Here is a 13,058-nt window from a genome sequence, read left to right as displayed (position 1 = left end):
ATGATCTTTAATGTGTAATCAGTAGTACTATGAATGAATGTGGTTCATGGTGTGTGTGTGTGTGTGTGTGTGTGTGTGTGTGTGTGTATGTGACATGACGTAGTCTAGGGCCTGGAGTAAATTAGATTTTGAAAACTAACCACACCTGGGTCCAATTAAGTACCATGAAACAATAATTGCAAGATTGTTCTCTGAATTTTTACAAGATATTATGCTATTAGATATATACTGAGAAAACATTAAAGAAATTAGCTTTATTATTGGAGACTGAAATATTTAACATGCCATTGTCCCGATTTAACCTTATGGTTGTAAACATGAACAGAAAAAGTAATTCTTTCTTAATAACTGAAAGTTGGACATTAGAAATCTTGTGCTGAGATCAAGAAAGTTCACAGATGAGGTATCTAGGGAAAAAACTAAACTGAAAAAGCCAGGACCAATTGGAGATTATATTTTTTTTAAGATTTATTTATTTTGGACCTAGCACGGTGGCCTAGTGGCTAAGGTCCTCTCCTTGAACGCGCCGGGATCCCATATGGGTGCCAGTTCTAATCCCACAGCCCCACTTCCCATCCAGCTCCCTGCTTGTGGCCTGGGAAAGCAGTCGAGGACGGCCCAAAGCTTTGGGACCCTGCACGTGTGTGGGAAACCCAGAAGAGTTCCTGGCTCCTGGCTTTGGATCAGCTCAGCACCGGTCATTGCGCTCGCTTGGGGAGTGAATCATCGGGAAGATCTTCCTCTCTGTCTCTCCTCCTCTCTGTATATCTGACTTGGCAGTAAAAATAAATTATTATTTATTTTATAATAATAGTTTTAGATTATTATTTATTTTTACTGCCAAGTCAGATATACAGAGAGGAGGAGAGACAGAGAGGAAGATCTTCCCTGAGTGGCCACAATGACCAGAGCTGGGCTAATCCTAAACCAGGAGCCTCTCCTGGGTCTCCCAACGGGTGCAGGGTCCCAAGGCTTTTGGGCCGTCCTCTCCTGCTTTCCCGGGCCACAAGCAGGGAGCCAAATGGGAAATAGAGCAGCAGGGACACAAACCAGCACCCATATGGTATTCCAGTGCGTGCAAGGTGAGGACATTAGCTGCTGGGCTACTGCGCTGGGCCCAAGATCATAGCTTTTTTAAGACCATGCTGCCCTTTCAAATATGTCTACTCTGATTCCCCAATACATTGGATTTCATGGAAAAAGGAACCATAAGGTTACAGATGGGGTTGAGGTCACTGCACTGCTTATTACAAACAGGGAGGCTCCTGTACATGATCCCAAAGGTCCAGATTCATAGAACATTGAAGACTACAATGTATCAGAGTGATTGCAAGAAATACTCAGATGAATATTCTTGATGCTTTGTGTTTTATTCTTTACAGATTATCACATCTATTCAGTTCAACTGTAAGAAACTATTGATTTTATTTAAGATCTCTCTTAGTGGTAAATATAAACAGAAACAATGCAGAACGATCAGCTATTTCTAAATAGGGGGCCCGTGGTGCGACAAGAGGGTCCACAGTGTGTATCCTACACATCCGTGATCAGAAAGGTGTTGATTTTTTTTCATACATATAAATCATTTTAAGTAGCAAATACTAGTAAACACAGGGATTGTATTGTCAATAATTTAAATACAGTTGCTCATAATTAATCAAGAACAAGTTATAAAAGCAAATGGTGTTAACGGCAATGATTTGGATCACTAAAGAACAAACACTGATGTTTTGCGGTCTCTTGGTTCTTTTTTCAGACAAAATATACTCCTCATATAACATTACGATGAGCACACCTTCCACATTTGTTATCATCAAGAAATGCCTTTATTTCCAAACGGGTGTTGGCGTCTCAGGCAACAGCTGTCTCCTGTTCTTCTACATTTGCACATTTTTTCAAGACCAAAGGCGCAAGGCCACTGACCTGGCCACCTGTCACCTGGCCTTTGTCCACACAGTGATGCTGCTCATCTCCGTGGACTTTTATTCCCCAGCCATGTTTGAATCACTGAGTGTTGAGAATGACTTCAAGTGCAAGGCTTTGTTTTACGTCCACAGGGTCATGAGGGGTCTCTCCATCTGTACCACCTGTCTCCTGAGCGTCCTCCAGGCCACCACCATCAGCCCCAGCAGCTCCTGGTTGGCCAAGTACAAGCAAAAGTTCACAAGTCACCTTGTACACGCCTTCTTCTTTTTCTGGTCCCTTAATCTGACTTCCAGTGGTAAAATGATCATCTATGCTGTAACTTACACCAACGTGACCCAGACAGATATACTGAAGTTGAGTAAATATTGCTCACTTTTGCACATGAACACCACCGTCAGGGCGCTGCTTCTCACTCTGACATTTGCCAGAGATGTCTTTTTTGTAGGCCTCATGCTGATCTTCAGTGCGTACATGGTTAGTCTACTGTGCAGGCACCAGAGGACGTCTCAGAACCTGCGCAGAGCCAGTGTCAGCCCAAGAATTTCCCCAGTGAAAAGGGCCACACACAGCATCCTGCTGCTGGTGAGTTTCTTCGTAGTCATGTACTGGGTGGACCTTCTCATCTCTTCTTTCTTAACCATGTTGTGGGCAAGTGACCCCGTTGTTCTGAGTTTCAACAGACTCGTGGTTAACGTCTATGCCACATTCAGCCCTTTTGTACTAATAAATTCTGATAAAAGAATAATAAATATTCTACAAAATATAATATGAAAGTGCCGCCGATTTTTAACAAGTTCATGTCATCAGTTAAATGATTCAAGAAATGTAGAATTGGCTATCTGATTAAAAGTATAGCTTTATACTATCAGTATGTATAAATAACTTTTAATTTGATGGTACCAAAGGCTATGTAATGTATTTCTTTTTGAAAATAACTTTATTAATAGAAAGGGAATATATTTCATGTATTTAATAGTCTAAGAAAATAGTATCTCCCCTTTCCCTTCACTCGCTCCTCCCTCAGATCTGACTCCTTCCTTCCTTCCTTTCTTTTTTTTAAAGATTTATTCTATTTTTATTGGAAAGTCATATTTAAAGAGAGGAGGAGATCTTCCATCCATTGATTCACTCCCCAAGTGGCTGCAATTGCTGGAGCTGCACCGATCCGAAGCCAGGAACCAAGAGCCTCTTCCTGCATCATGCGGGTGCAGGATCCCAAGGCTTTGGGCCGTCCTCGACTGCTTTCCCAGGCCGCAAGCAGGGAGCTGGATGAGAAGTGGAGCTGCTGGGATTAGAACCAGCACCCATATGGGATCCTGATGCATGCAAAGCTAGGCTACCACACCGGGCCTGCATTTTTTTCATTTTTGAAAAAACATAATTTTAATCCACTGTATAATCAAAGATACTACAGCTTTGTCTTCAGGATGCTGGTTGTATTACTGTGGGATTCTGGGATGTCTCAGAGTTGGGATTGATAGATCGTGTGGTAGTCGTAGTCTCACTTTTTCAGGAACTCCCATCCCTGTTGCATTTGGCTGCAGCAGTTTCCATCCCCCACCAGGGAACAGCGGGCTGCTTCTCTCCGACTCCTTACTAACACTCGTTAGCATCTGACTCTGATAACAGCTGCTTCCGAAAGTGTGAAGCTACATCAACTCTGGTTTTGATTTTCATTTTCTTAATAGAGCTATTGAATATCTTTACATGTCTACCATCCATTTCAGTGCATTTGAGAAAATGTTTCTTTTCAAATAATTAAAGTGAAGAAATGTGTTATTTGTTGTTGCTTTTCTATATTTAATAGTATGATTTTTGATACATTTTGCATATCAACCCTTTATGGTATATGTGGTTTATAAATATTTCTTGGCTATTTCTCATTTTGCTAACTTTCCTTTTGTGCAAAAATATTTTGCTTTGATGTAATCATACATCTTTATTTTGTTTATGTTACGAAATGCTGACACTGGCTCAAAAATGTCCCCCTTTGGTTGTTTTTTTTTAAGATTTATTTATTTTATTGGAAAGGCAGATGTACAGAGAGGAGGAGAGACAGAGAGGAAGATCTTCTGTCCGATGATTCACTCCCCAAGCAGCCACAATGGCTGAGTGCTGCGCTGATCCAAAGCCAGGAGCCAGGAACCTCTTCTGGGCCTCCCACGCGGGTGCAGGGTCCCAAAGCTTTGGGCCGTCCTCGACTGCTTTCCCAGGCCACAAGCAGGGAGCTGGATGGGAAGTGGAGCTGCCGGGATTAGAACCGGCGTCCATATGGGATCCCGGCATGTTCAAGGCGAGGACCTTAACCATTATACTACTGCGCCAAGCGCCCCTTTGATTGTTTTAAGAAAACGTGCCTGTTCAGGCTCTGCCGCCTAAACCATCAGCAGCAATGCCCAACCCGTGGAACCACGAGGCACTGTGCACCCTCACAACCATAACCAAACCAAGCCTGCTTCCTCTCTGAGTAATGTTTCTTAGATGTTTCATTGTAGTCATTATAAAATGAATACATGTAGATTCAGATCATGGAAGGAAGTCCGGGTGGGGGAAGGCAGGAGGAGACAGTAGAGCATCGGTCCCTTAGAGATTTCCCCTGGGAAGCTCCACCCTGCAGGACATAGCCCTGGCGCAGGCATCAGTGCCAGGTGGCTTCAGACTCTGGGGTTCAGCAGGCATCAATCATGTGCCATACCCAGCACTGAGAAGCATGCCCAACCACAAAGCCTAATGGATATTTCTGTCTCTGGTAAGTTACACGTCCCCATCTTGGGCCTTGCCAATATCACATTGAATTCTTTAGCAAGCAGCATTTAGAAATGTAAGAATTGTATATTATATCTCTATTCTACAAAATAAAATTTAAGTTTAATGCCTCCTCTGTGGCAGCTGGGAAAAAAAAAAAGAAAACATGTATGGTTTCATGCCTTTTGGTTTAGACTTTAACTCATTCTAAATTTACATTTTTAATGTAGGTTTTCACATGTTTTGAATATGCATTTTTGGTTTTTCCATTACCTTTCCTGATAAGTCTATTCTTTCTCCATTGTGTATTCTTGTGACTTCATTAAAATTAATCTACTGGTTTATACAAGGTTTATTTATGGTGTCCTTTTTTTAAAGATTTATTTGTTCTTTCTGGAAAGTCAGATATACAAAGAGAAGAAGATGCAGAGAGGAAGATCTTTGGTCTGCTGATTCACTCCCCAACCAGGAGCCGAGAGTTTCTTCCAGGTCTCCCACATAGACGCAGAGTCCCAAAGCATTGGGCCATCCTCAACTGCTCTCCCAGGCCACGAGCAGGGAGCTGGATGGGAAGCGGGGCTGGTGGAATTAGAACCAGCGCCCAGTGTGTGCAAGGTGAGGACTTTAGCTGCTAGGCTACTGCACCAGACCCTTGGCTTTTTATTTTCATCAAAACTTCCATTTGAGTTTTTAAGACTGCATTAGATCTTTAAATTAAATCACAAGATGGATGTTCAAAAACAATTCATTGAACTCACAGGCATGAAATGCAATGACATTTATTTATGACTTTTTCAATTTATTTTGCTAATTTTTAAAAATTTTTAGTAATAGTCATACACACTAATTGAGCTACATATATTTCGATTCATGTATGCGATGCCTAGTGATCAAAACTAATCGACCAAAGCATTTCCTATACGGAAAACACTAAAATCTGTTGCATTCACCCTACTGTCTTTCAGCATCCTTTATCCAGCATCCCCCCTCCTTTCAAACATTCTCAGCCTCAAGTACTTGCTAGTTTAAATTTTTCATAATGTTAGACGTACACAATTTATAGGTAACATACATAAATGTCCTTATAGTTTTAGGCCTGAAACTTTTGTTCACCCAACATACCCCAGGCCATTGTGAATTACAGACATCACTATGCTGTGTGATATGAGGAACTTATTCCCTCAGTGTAACTCAGTGCATGGATTTTTTTTTTTTTTTGCTCTCTATGTTAAATATTCCCAAGTATTCCATTCTTTTGATGATATGGTAAACAGAATTATTTTTCTTACTTTTTTCTGACATTGTTAATGTATGGAACCGATTTTTGTATGTATTGTGTAACTTGACTCAAACTATTAGTTGTAAAAGCTGTTTAGCACGTTGATAAGTACTCTGAACTCCATCACACTTTGATAGTTCCTGTTATTATTTGATAACACCGGTGTTGCTGGATTTCTGCTATCATGAACACAATGCTATTATTAGATCACTTTAAATACCCTTGTCCAGCTTTTGAAAATAATGTGTATTAGCATCCTGCTATTCCCTGGGAAAAGAAGAGAAAGGCGGCCCAAAGCCTTGGAACCCTGCACATGCGTGAAATCCAGAAGCAGCTCCCGCCACCTGACTTCAGATCAGCTCAGCCTGCTTGTCGAGGACATTTGAGGAGTGAATGAGCAAATGGAAGATCTTTCTTTCTACTTCTCTCTATAAATCTGCCTTTGTAATGAAACATAAATAAATGTTTTTTAAAGATCTGTCTCTCTGACTTCCAATTAAAATAAATTAGCTAAAAATAATAAAAATATTAAGTGTTATGCATCAATTTTTAGAATCTTACATATTTATTTATTTTTATTGGAAAGTCAGATGTACAGAGAGGTGGAGAGACGGAGAGGAAAATCTTCCATCCATTGATTCACTCCCCAAGCACCTGCAACAGCAGGCACACACAAGAATCAGGTCTGGGAACATCTCAGATAAAGCTTCTTTGGGGATCCCCCCAACTGAATCGCTGGACTCAAAACCCCATCCATGACTGTGGAGTGCACGTATCAGAGCTGGGCCTCAGTGGCTCAGACAGAGCAGTGGACAGAATATGCAGGTGCACACGGAGGATAGGGCAGTACGTTGGCACCTGCGGAGACATCTGGCACCATGGCAGAGGACAGAACAAATCAATCCACTACCCCAGGCATGTGTTGGCAGTGAAAATCTGGACAGAGACTCTAAGGTGGACTATATCAACCAGTGAATTCTGGATAGATTTTATCATGCTTGGAGTAGCAATATCAGCAGTAATTCGTAACTGTTGAAATATCAAAACCTCATGAGCAGGACACTCAGAGCATGCCCCACATCAGGGACCTTGGGGTGGTATCAGGTGGTTGTCCACCATCCCAGGCTGCAGAGGCATTTAGGAGGCTGAGTGTGGCTCCTCTCCTTATCTCCCTCTTCCCCCAGATATAGGAAGGGAAAAAAGATAATGTGGAAATGATGGTCTCACTCACCTTCCTATGGCCCTTGGCCCTTATCACCCTAATTAACTATGTAAAAATCATAAAAAATAATTAATAAATAAATATTTTAATTAAAAACATTTGTGAAAGCTGAAGGCATCACAAAAGCAGATTTCAGAACATACTACAGATCAACAATCAAAAGAGTCTGGCACAAAATGGAAATGTAGACCAGTGGAACATTCTAGAAGCCCCAAAAGTCAATCCATACACGTAAAATAAAATAATTGTTGATGAATGAGCCAAAATCATCTCTGGAAAGAGGATAGTCTCTTCAAAACTTTGTGCTAGGAATAGCAGACTTCCAGGTGCTGAAACAAGATTCCTACATTATACCTCATCCAAAATTCAACACACAATAGATCAAAGATCTAAATCTATAACCTAACACCATCAAATTACAAGAGGAAAACATCAGAAACATTTTACAAGACATGGCATAATCAGGGACTTCTTCAAAATGACCCCAGAAGCTTAGGCAATTAAAGTAAAAATAGAAAACTAAGAAGCTTATACATTGCAAAGGAAACTTGAAAAAGAAAAATGAAGAGACAACTGACAAAATGAGAAAAAATATTGGCAAATTACCCAACAAATAAAAGGCTAATATCTAGAATCTATAAAGAGCTCCAGGAAACAACAACAACAAAATAAACAATCCAAGTAAGAAATGGGCAAAGAACTTGAACAGGCATTTTTCAAGGGATGAAATTCAAATGGGGGAAAAAGAGTTATCCTAAAACACTGTTGGTGAGAATATAACGTAGTACAAACATTATGTGAAAAAGGATGGAGGTTTCTTAGAGATCTAAAACTAGATCTACCATACAATCCACTGTCCCACTCCTGGAAATTTACCAAAACAGAATGGGCTAGGCTAGGCTAGGTATCTGCCCCTGCTGAGCCATGCATGAGCTGTGTCTGGGTATGGACCAGGCTTGGCTGAGCTGTAGCACCCAACAATAAGAACCAGAATGAGTGATGGCCAGTCAGGAAAAGCCATTTGTCCTGTGGGACAGGGGGTGGACTATGTAGGGATAGCCACTGGTGTGCACAAAATCTGGCATTGGGAGAGGTTCTTTTTTTTAAAGATTTATTTATTTTTATTACAAAGTCAGATATACAGAGAGGAGGAGAGACAGAGAGAAAGATCTTCCGTCTGATGGTTCACTCCCCAAGTGAGCCACAACGGCCAGTGCTGCGCCAATCCGAAGCTGGGAACCAGGAACCTCTTCTGGGCCTCCCACGCGGGTGCAGGGTCCCAAAGCTTTGGGCCGTCCTCGACTGCTTTCCCAGGCCACAAGCAGGGAGCTGGATGGGAAGTGGAGCTGCTGGGATTAGAACCTGCGCCCATATGGGATCCCGGCGCGTTCAAGGCGAGGACTTTAGCCGCTATGCCACGCTGCCGGGCCCCCTTGGGAGAGGTTCTGATGGAGGAGCTTGGAGAACTCCTCTGTCGAGACATAATCCCTGCGGGTTAGTGCAAGAACCAAGATGCGGAGCAGCCCAGACCAAGCCAAAATATGGTACCCACAGATACATATGTGACACAGGTCAGGGGCAGGCCAGCCTTGGTCAATTCATTTCACCCACTGGTAAATCCGAGTGCCAGAATGGCGTGTGAGGCCAGGTTGGGTTGGGACTCAATACCAGCAAGTCAACATTAGGCCTGGGACTGGGGGCTGGCAGGGCTGGGCTAGGTTACAGCCCAGCACTGCTGGAATTGGGGGTGGGCTGGGCCAGGCCAGGATGCAGCACCCAATGGCAAATGCTGAAGTGGGACAGGCTGTGCCAGACTGGGCTGCAGCACCCAACCAGCACATGTGAAACCCGGGGGTGAAGAGGGAAGGAATGGACCCAATGGGGTGGCTGTGGGCCACCCTACTGGGCCACTACTCTCACTGGTGAGCATGAGAGCTGGAATGGGGGAGTAGACTGGGCCAGGAAAGGCTACAACATCTGATTGCCTATATTTGAGCTGGATCAGGGAAAAGCCAGGCTGGGCTGACTGTACCTTATGGTACATGCATAAGCCAAAGTGGGTGTGGATGGGTTGGGCTTTGCCACAGCATCAGCTGGCAGATGCTGGCATGGGGGTCAAATTCTGTCAGGCACAGACATGGCATTACAGATGGTGGCACTCGCTGGCACCAGTGTGGACTAGATAGTGGGGCTGGTTGGGATGAACTGGGCTTCAGTGGCCATTGACATGCACGAGAGCCGAATGGGATGTGGGACAAACAGGACCAGTCTCCTAAAAATACTAGCAAGCACAGGAACCAGGGCAGGGGGCAGGCCTGGTGGGGGTGAATGCAGATCACTCAAACTAGGCTTCAGCACACACCTGTTTATGCGAAGGCTGAGTATGTCGTGGGCAGAACTAGGCTGAATTCCAACACCCATTGGTTTGCGTAAAACACAGGGCTGGAGACAGAACTGACCCAACAATTGCGACTACCAGTGTGCATAGGCTAATTTGGGTGATGAACTGTATCCAGATGTGAGGATACGAGGCAGCATGTATCTCTCCTTCAAGATCAAAGATGGACTCCCAGTGAAACTGTTAACTATATTTTGACAATAGGATGCTGGAGACTCTGTCATTGTCTATGCCTGCAATGATGGAGGTATGACTTAATGAAGAATTATTCTATAGTAATAATATAGGGGAACTCAATGGGGGGGGGGGACTTGGAGTGGGGGAAAGGAAAATCTCAAGGCCTATGGAACTGTATCATAAAATAATGATTTTTAAAATTTGTAACCAAACAAAGAAGAAATGCAAAGATGTGGGATGGTGGTATCTCAGGCTAAACCTCTGCATGCAGTGCTGGCATGCCATCTGGGCACTGGCTCATGTCCTGGCTGTTCCACTTACCATCCAGCTCCCTGCTTCTGGCCTGGGAAACCCAGAGAGGATGGCTTGGGTGCTTTGTTCCCCGCCACCCTGTGGCTCAACCCTGGCCATTGCAGCCACTTGGAATGAATCACTGGATGGAAGGTCTCTCCTTCCCCCTTCTCTCTGTAAATCTGCCTTTCAAGAATAAGAAAATTGTTAAAAACGGGGAAAAAGAAAACAGGAAGGAGAGTGGGAACATGGGTTGGGAGGGAGGGCAGGAAGAGATGTATCGCTGCTAAATCTGTACTGTGATATACATGAGATTTGTTTACCATATATGTGTGCATATATGTATAATTTTTAAAAGCAGATAATTTCCTAGAAGAGTTTGTAAGGCAAACATTCTATTTTTAAGATACCGTTATTCTACTCATAACCTAATGGAAAAAATAAAACCAAATATAAACTTAAATGAGAAATAAAAATGCTAATTCTAAAATATAGTGGGTATTTTTGCAGGTAAATTTTTTTAATATTTGTGTATGCGTGTGTTCCTAGGTTGGTTTTTTATTTAAATTTTTAAATTTAGTATCTTTTTATATAAAATTTTTTCATCTACATTATTGTCAAAGTTAATAATACTAAATAAAGAATTCAACCAACCAAAAGATCATAGTCCAGGGGGAGCAGCAGGAGCTGCTGCGAGAAGAAAACAGCTTGCACAAACTTGATCGAGTTTTACATTGAACACAGACAGCTGGGGACTGTAAGACCAAGGAACATGCTAGTAAGAGTTAACAACCTGTCAAGGACCAGTCCAGCCCCCTCTCATGGACACCAGCCCCCCTGCTTGCTGAGTTGACCATGATAATCTCTGGCTTAAGGCACTGTTGGAGATCTGGCCATTGCAGCATCTAATACCAGAGCCGTGGGCCAGCTCTGAACTTTAATAGAGAAGTAGAAATCTTGGGGATGAGGAAACTGGGGGCTGTGGGGACTGTATGTGTCCCTCTGTAAACAGTGAAACCAAACTCATTTTTTTCTGCGGATTGAACAGGTCATGAACTGCTTCCATAGTCTTTGTCTTGCCTGGTGCTATCCAGCGCCAACCCTGGACATGTTGCTCAGGCCAAAGCGGAGCCTTCCCTATAAACTATAATCCAATAAAAATATAAGCTATTTCAACTACATAAGTTTTTTTCAAGGTTTATTTTTATTGCAAAGTTAGATATAGAGAGAGGAGGAGGGATGGAGAGGAAGATCTTCCAGCCCATGTTTCACTCCCCAAACGGCCACAAAAGCCAGTCCTCAACTGCTTTCCCAGGCCACAGGCAGGGAGCTGGATGGGAAGTGGAGCTGCCGGGATTAGGACCAGCACCCATATGGGATCCTGGCACGTTCAAGGCAAGGACTTCAGCCGCTAGACCACCTCACCAGGCTTGAAGCTTCTTTATTAAAATACAAGGAAGAACATGTAGCATTTGTATATCTCTTCCTGACTTATTTCACTGAAAATTATGTCCTCCGGGTTGTAGCCCACACAGCGTGAACAGGGCTAGAAAGGGAGGCAAGGCACAATTAGGAAAATAAAAAGTGGGAAGAAGCCCTGGTTCATAGCCTAGTGGCTAAAGTCCTTGCCTTGCACGTGCTGGGATCCCATATGGGCACTGGTTCGTGTCCAGCTCCCTGCTTATGGCATGGGAAAGCAGTTGAGGACTCAGCTCTGGCCATTGCGGTCACTTGGGGAGTGAACAAATGAACAGAAGATCTTCCTCTTTGTCTCTCCTCCTCTCTGTATATCTGACTTTCCAATAAAAATAAGTAAATCTTTTTTTTTTTTAAAAAAAGGAAGATTATAAAAATCGCAGCTAAAGAAAGGCATCTTCTTGCGTGTGTGTGTGTGTGTGTGTGTGTGTGTGTCCTGTATCTTGGAGAGTGCTTCCTATGTTTTCCTCTAATAGGTTGATGGTTTCTGGGTGCATATTTATTAGGCCCTTGATCCATTTACAGCTGATTTGTTTACAAAGTGAAAGGTGTGGGGTCTTGCTTCTTTCTTCTGCAGGCTGCTGTCCAACTGTCCAACTGTCCAACAGCATTTGTTGAAGAGACCAATCTTCCTTTTTTTTTTTTTTTGTTAAACATTTATTTTTATTGGAAAGGCAGATATACAGAGAGGAGGAGAGACAGAGAGGAAAATCTTTCGTCCAAGCATTAGCTGGAGCTGAGCCGATCGGAAGCCAGGAGCCAGGAACTTCTGGGTCTCCCACACGGGCACAGGAACCCAAGGCTTTGAGCAATCCTCAACTGCCTTCCCAGGTCACAAGCCGGGAGCTGGATGAGAAGCAAGGCCGTGGGATTAGAACTGGTGACCATATAGTATCCCAGTGCATTCAAGGCAAGAACTTTAATTGCTATACTATTGCGCCGGGACCAAGAGACCAATCTTCCCTGGATTATTTTCAGTTCTCTTGTTGAAGATGTATGTGTGTGGGTTCCCTTCTCCAGTTTCTATTCTGTTCCACTAACTTCTTTTCTGTACCAATACCAAACTATTTTGATGGCCACAGCCCTGTAGTATGTCCTGGGGTCTGGAATTGTGGTTCCTCCAGCTCTCTTTCTGTCCTACAAGAGTAGCCTGAATTGATCACATGAAGGTACTGAGAAGGGATTTTTGTAAATAAAATATGCTTGTCTCCATTATTAGGCAATTTTCCTTCTTTTGTAGCTGATATATTCAATATAGAAACCAAAGGTATTTAATCATAATATTAAGCATACAATTTGAGAAATCTTAAAACCTAAAACTATCCTAATGTGTCCAAAGCACATACCAACTGACACATTCTTTCTTAACACTAAAATTAACCAGCTTGTAACTTTTCAGAAAACACAAGCCAACTGACATTCCCATCAAGTCTATTTTCATTTGTTAGTATGTGTCAGATCCACTGGCTCTTGAACTTCATAAAAACTAAACAAATCACAAGGTGCCCTGTTTTATTTCCACTTTTTTTAAATCTTGAAACAAT

At 42.8% G+C, this 13,058-nt stretch overlaps 1 protein-coding gene across 1 annotated transcript; it reads left to right on the top strand.

The window, feature by feature from the left end:
* The first annotated feature begins 1,775 nt into the window (after window positions 1–1,775).
* Window positions 1,776–2,720, top strand: LOC101529340 (putative vomeronasal receptor-like protein 4). Its single transcript, XM_004599594.2, has one exon. The coding sequence runs from the start codon at window positions 1,786–1,788 to the stop codon at window positions 2,695–2,697; it is 912 nt and encodes a 303-aa protein (XP_004599651.2). The 5' UTR covers window positions 1,776–1,785; the 3' UTR covers window positions 2,698–2,720.
* Window positions 2,721–13,058: the final 10,338 nt, after the last annotated feature.

Source organism: Ochotona princeps, chromosome 18 (genome assembly GCF_030435755.1).
Source record: "Ochotona princeps isolate mOchPri1 chromosome 18, mOchPri1.hap1, whole genome shotgun sequence".
Taxonomy (NCBI): domain Eukaryota; kingdom Metazoa; phylum Chordata; class Mammalia; order Lagomorpha; family Ochotonidae; genus Ochotona; species Ochotona princeps.
Note: the sequence above shows the minus strand (reverse complement) of the source record. Positions and strands in the feature narration are given on the sequence as shown.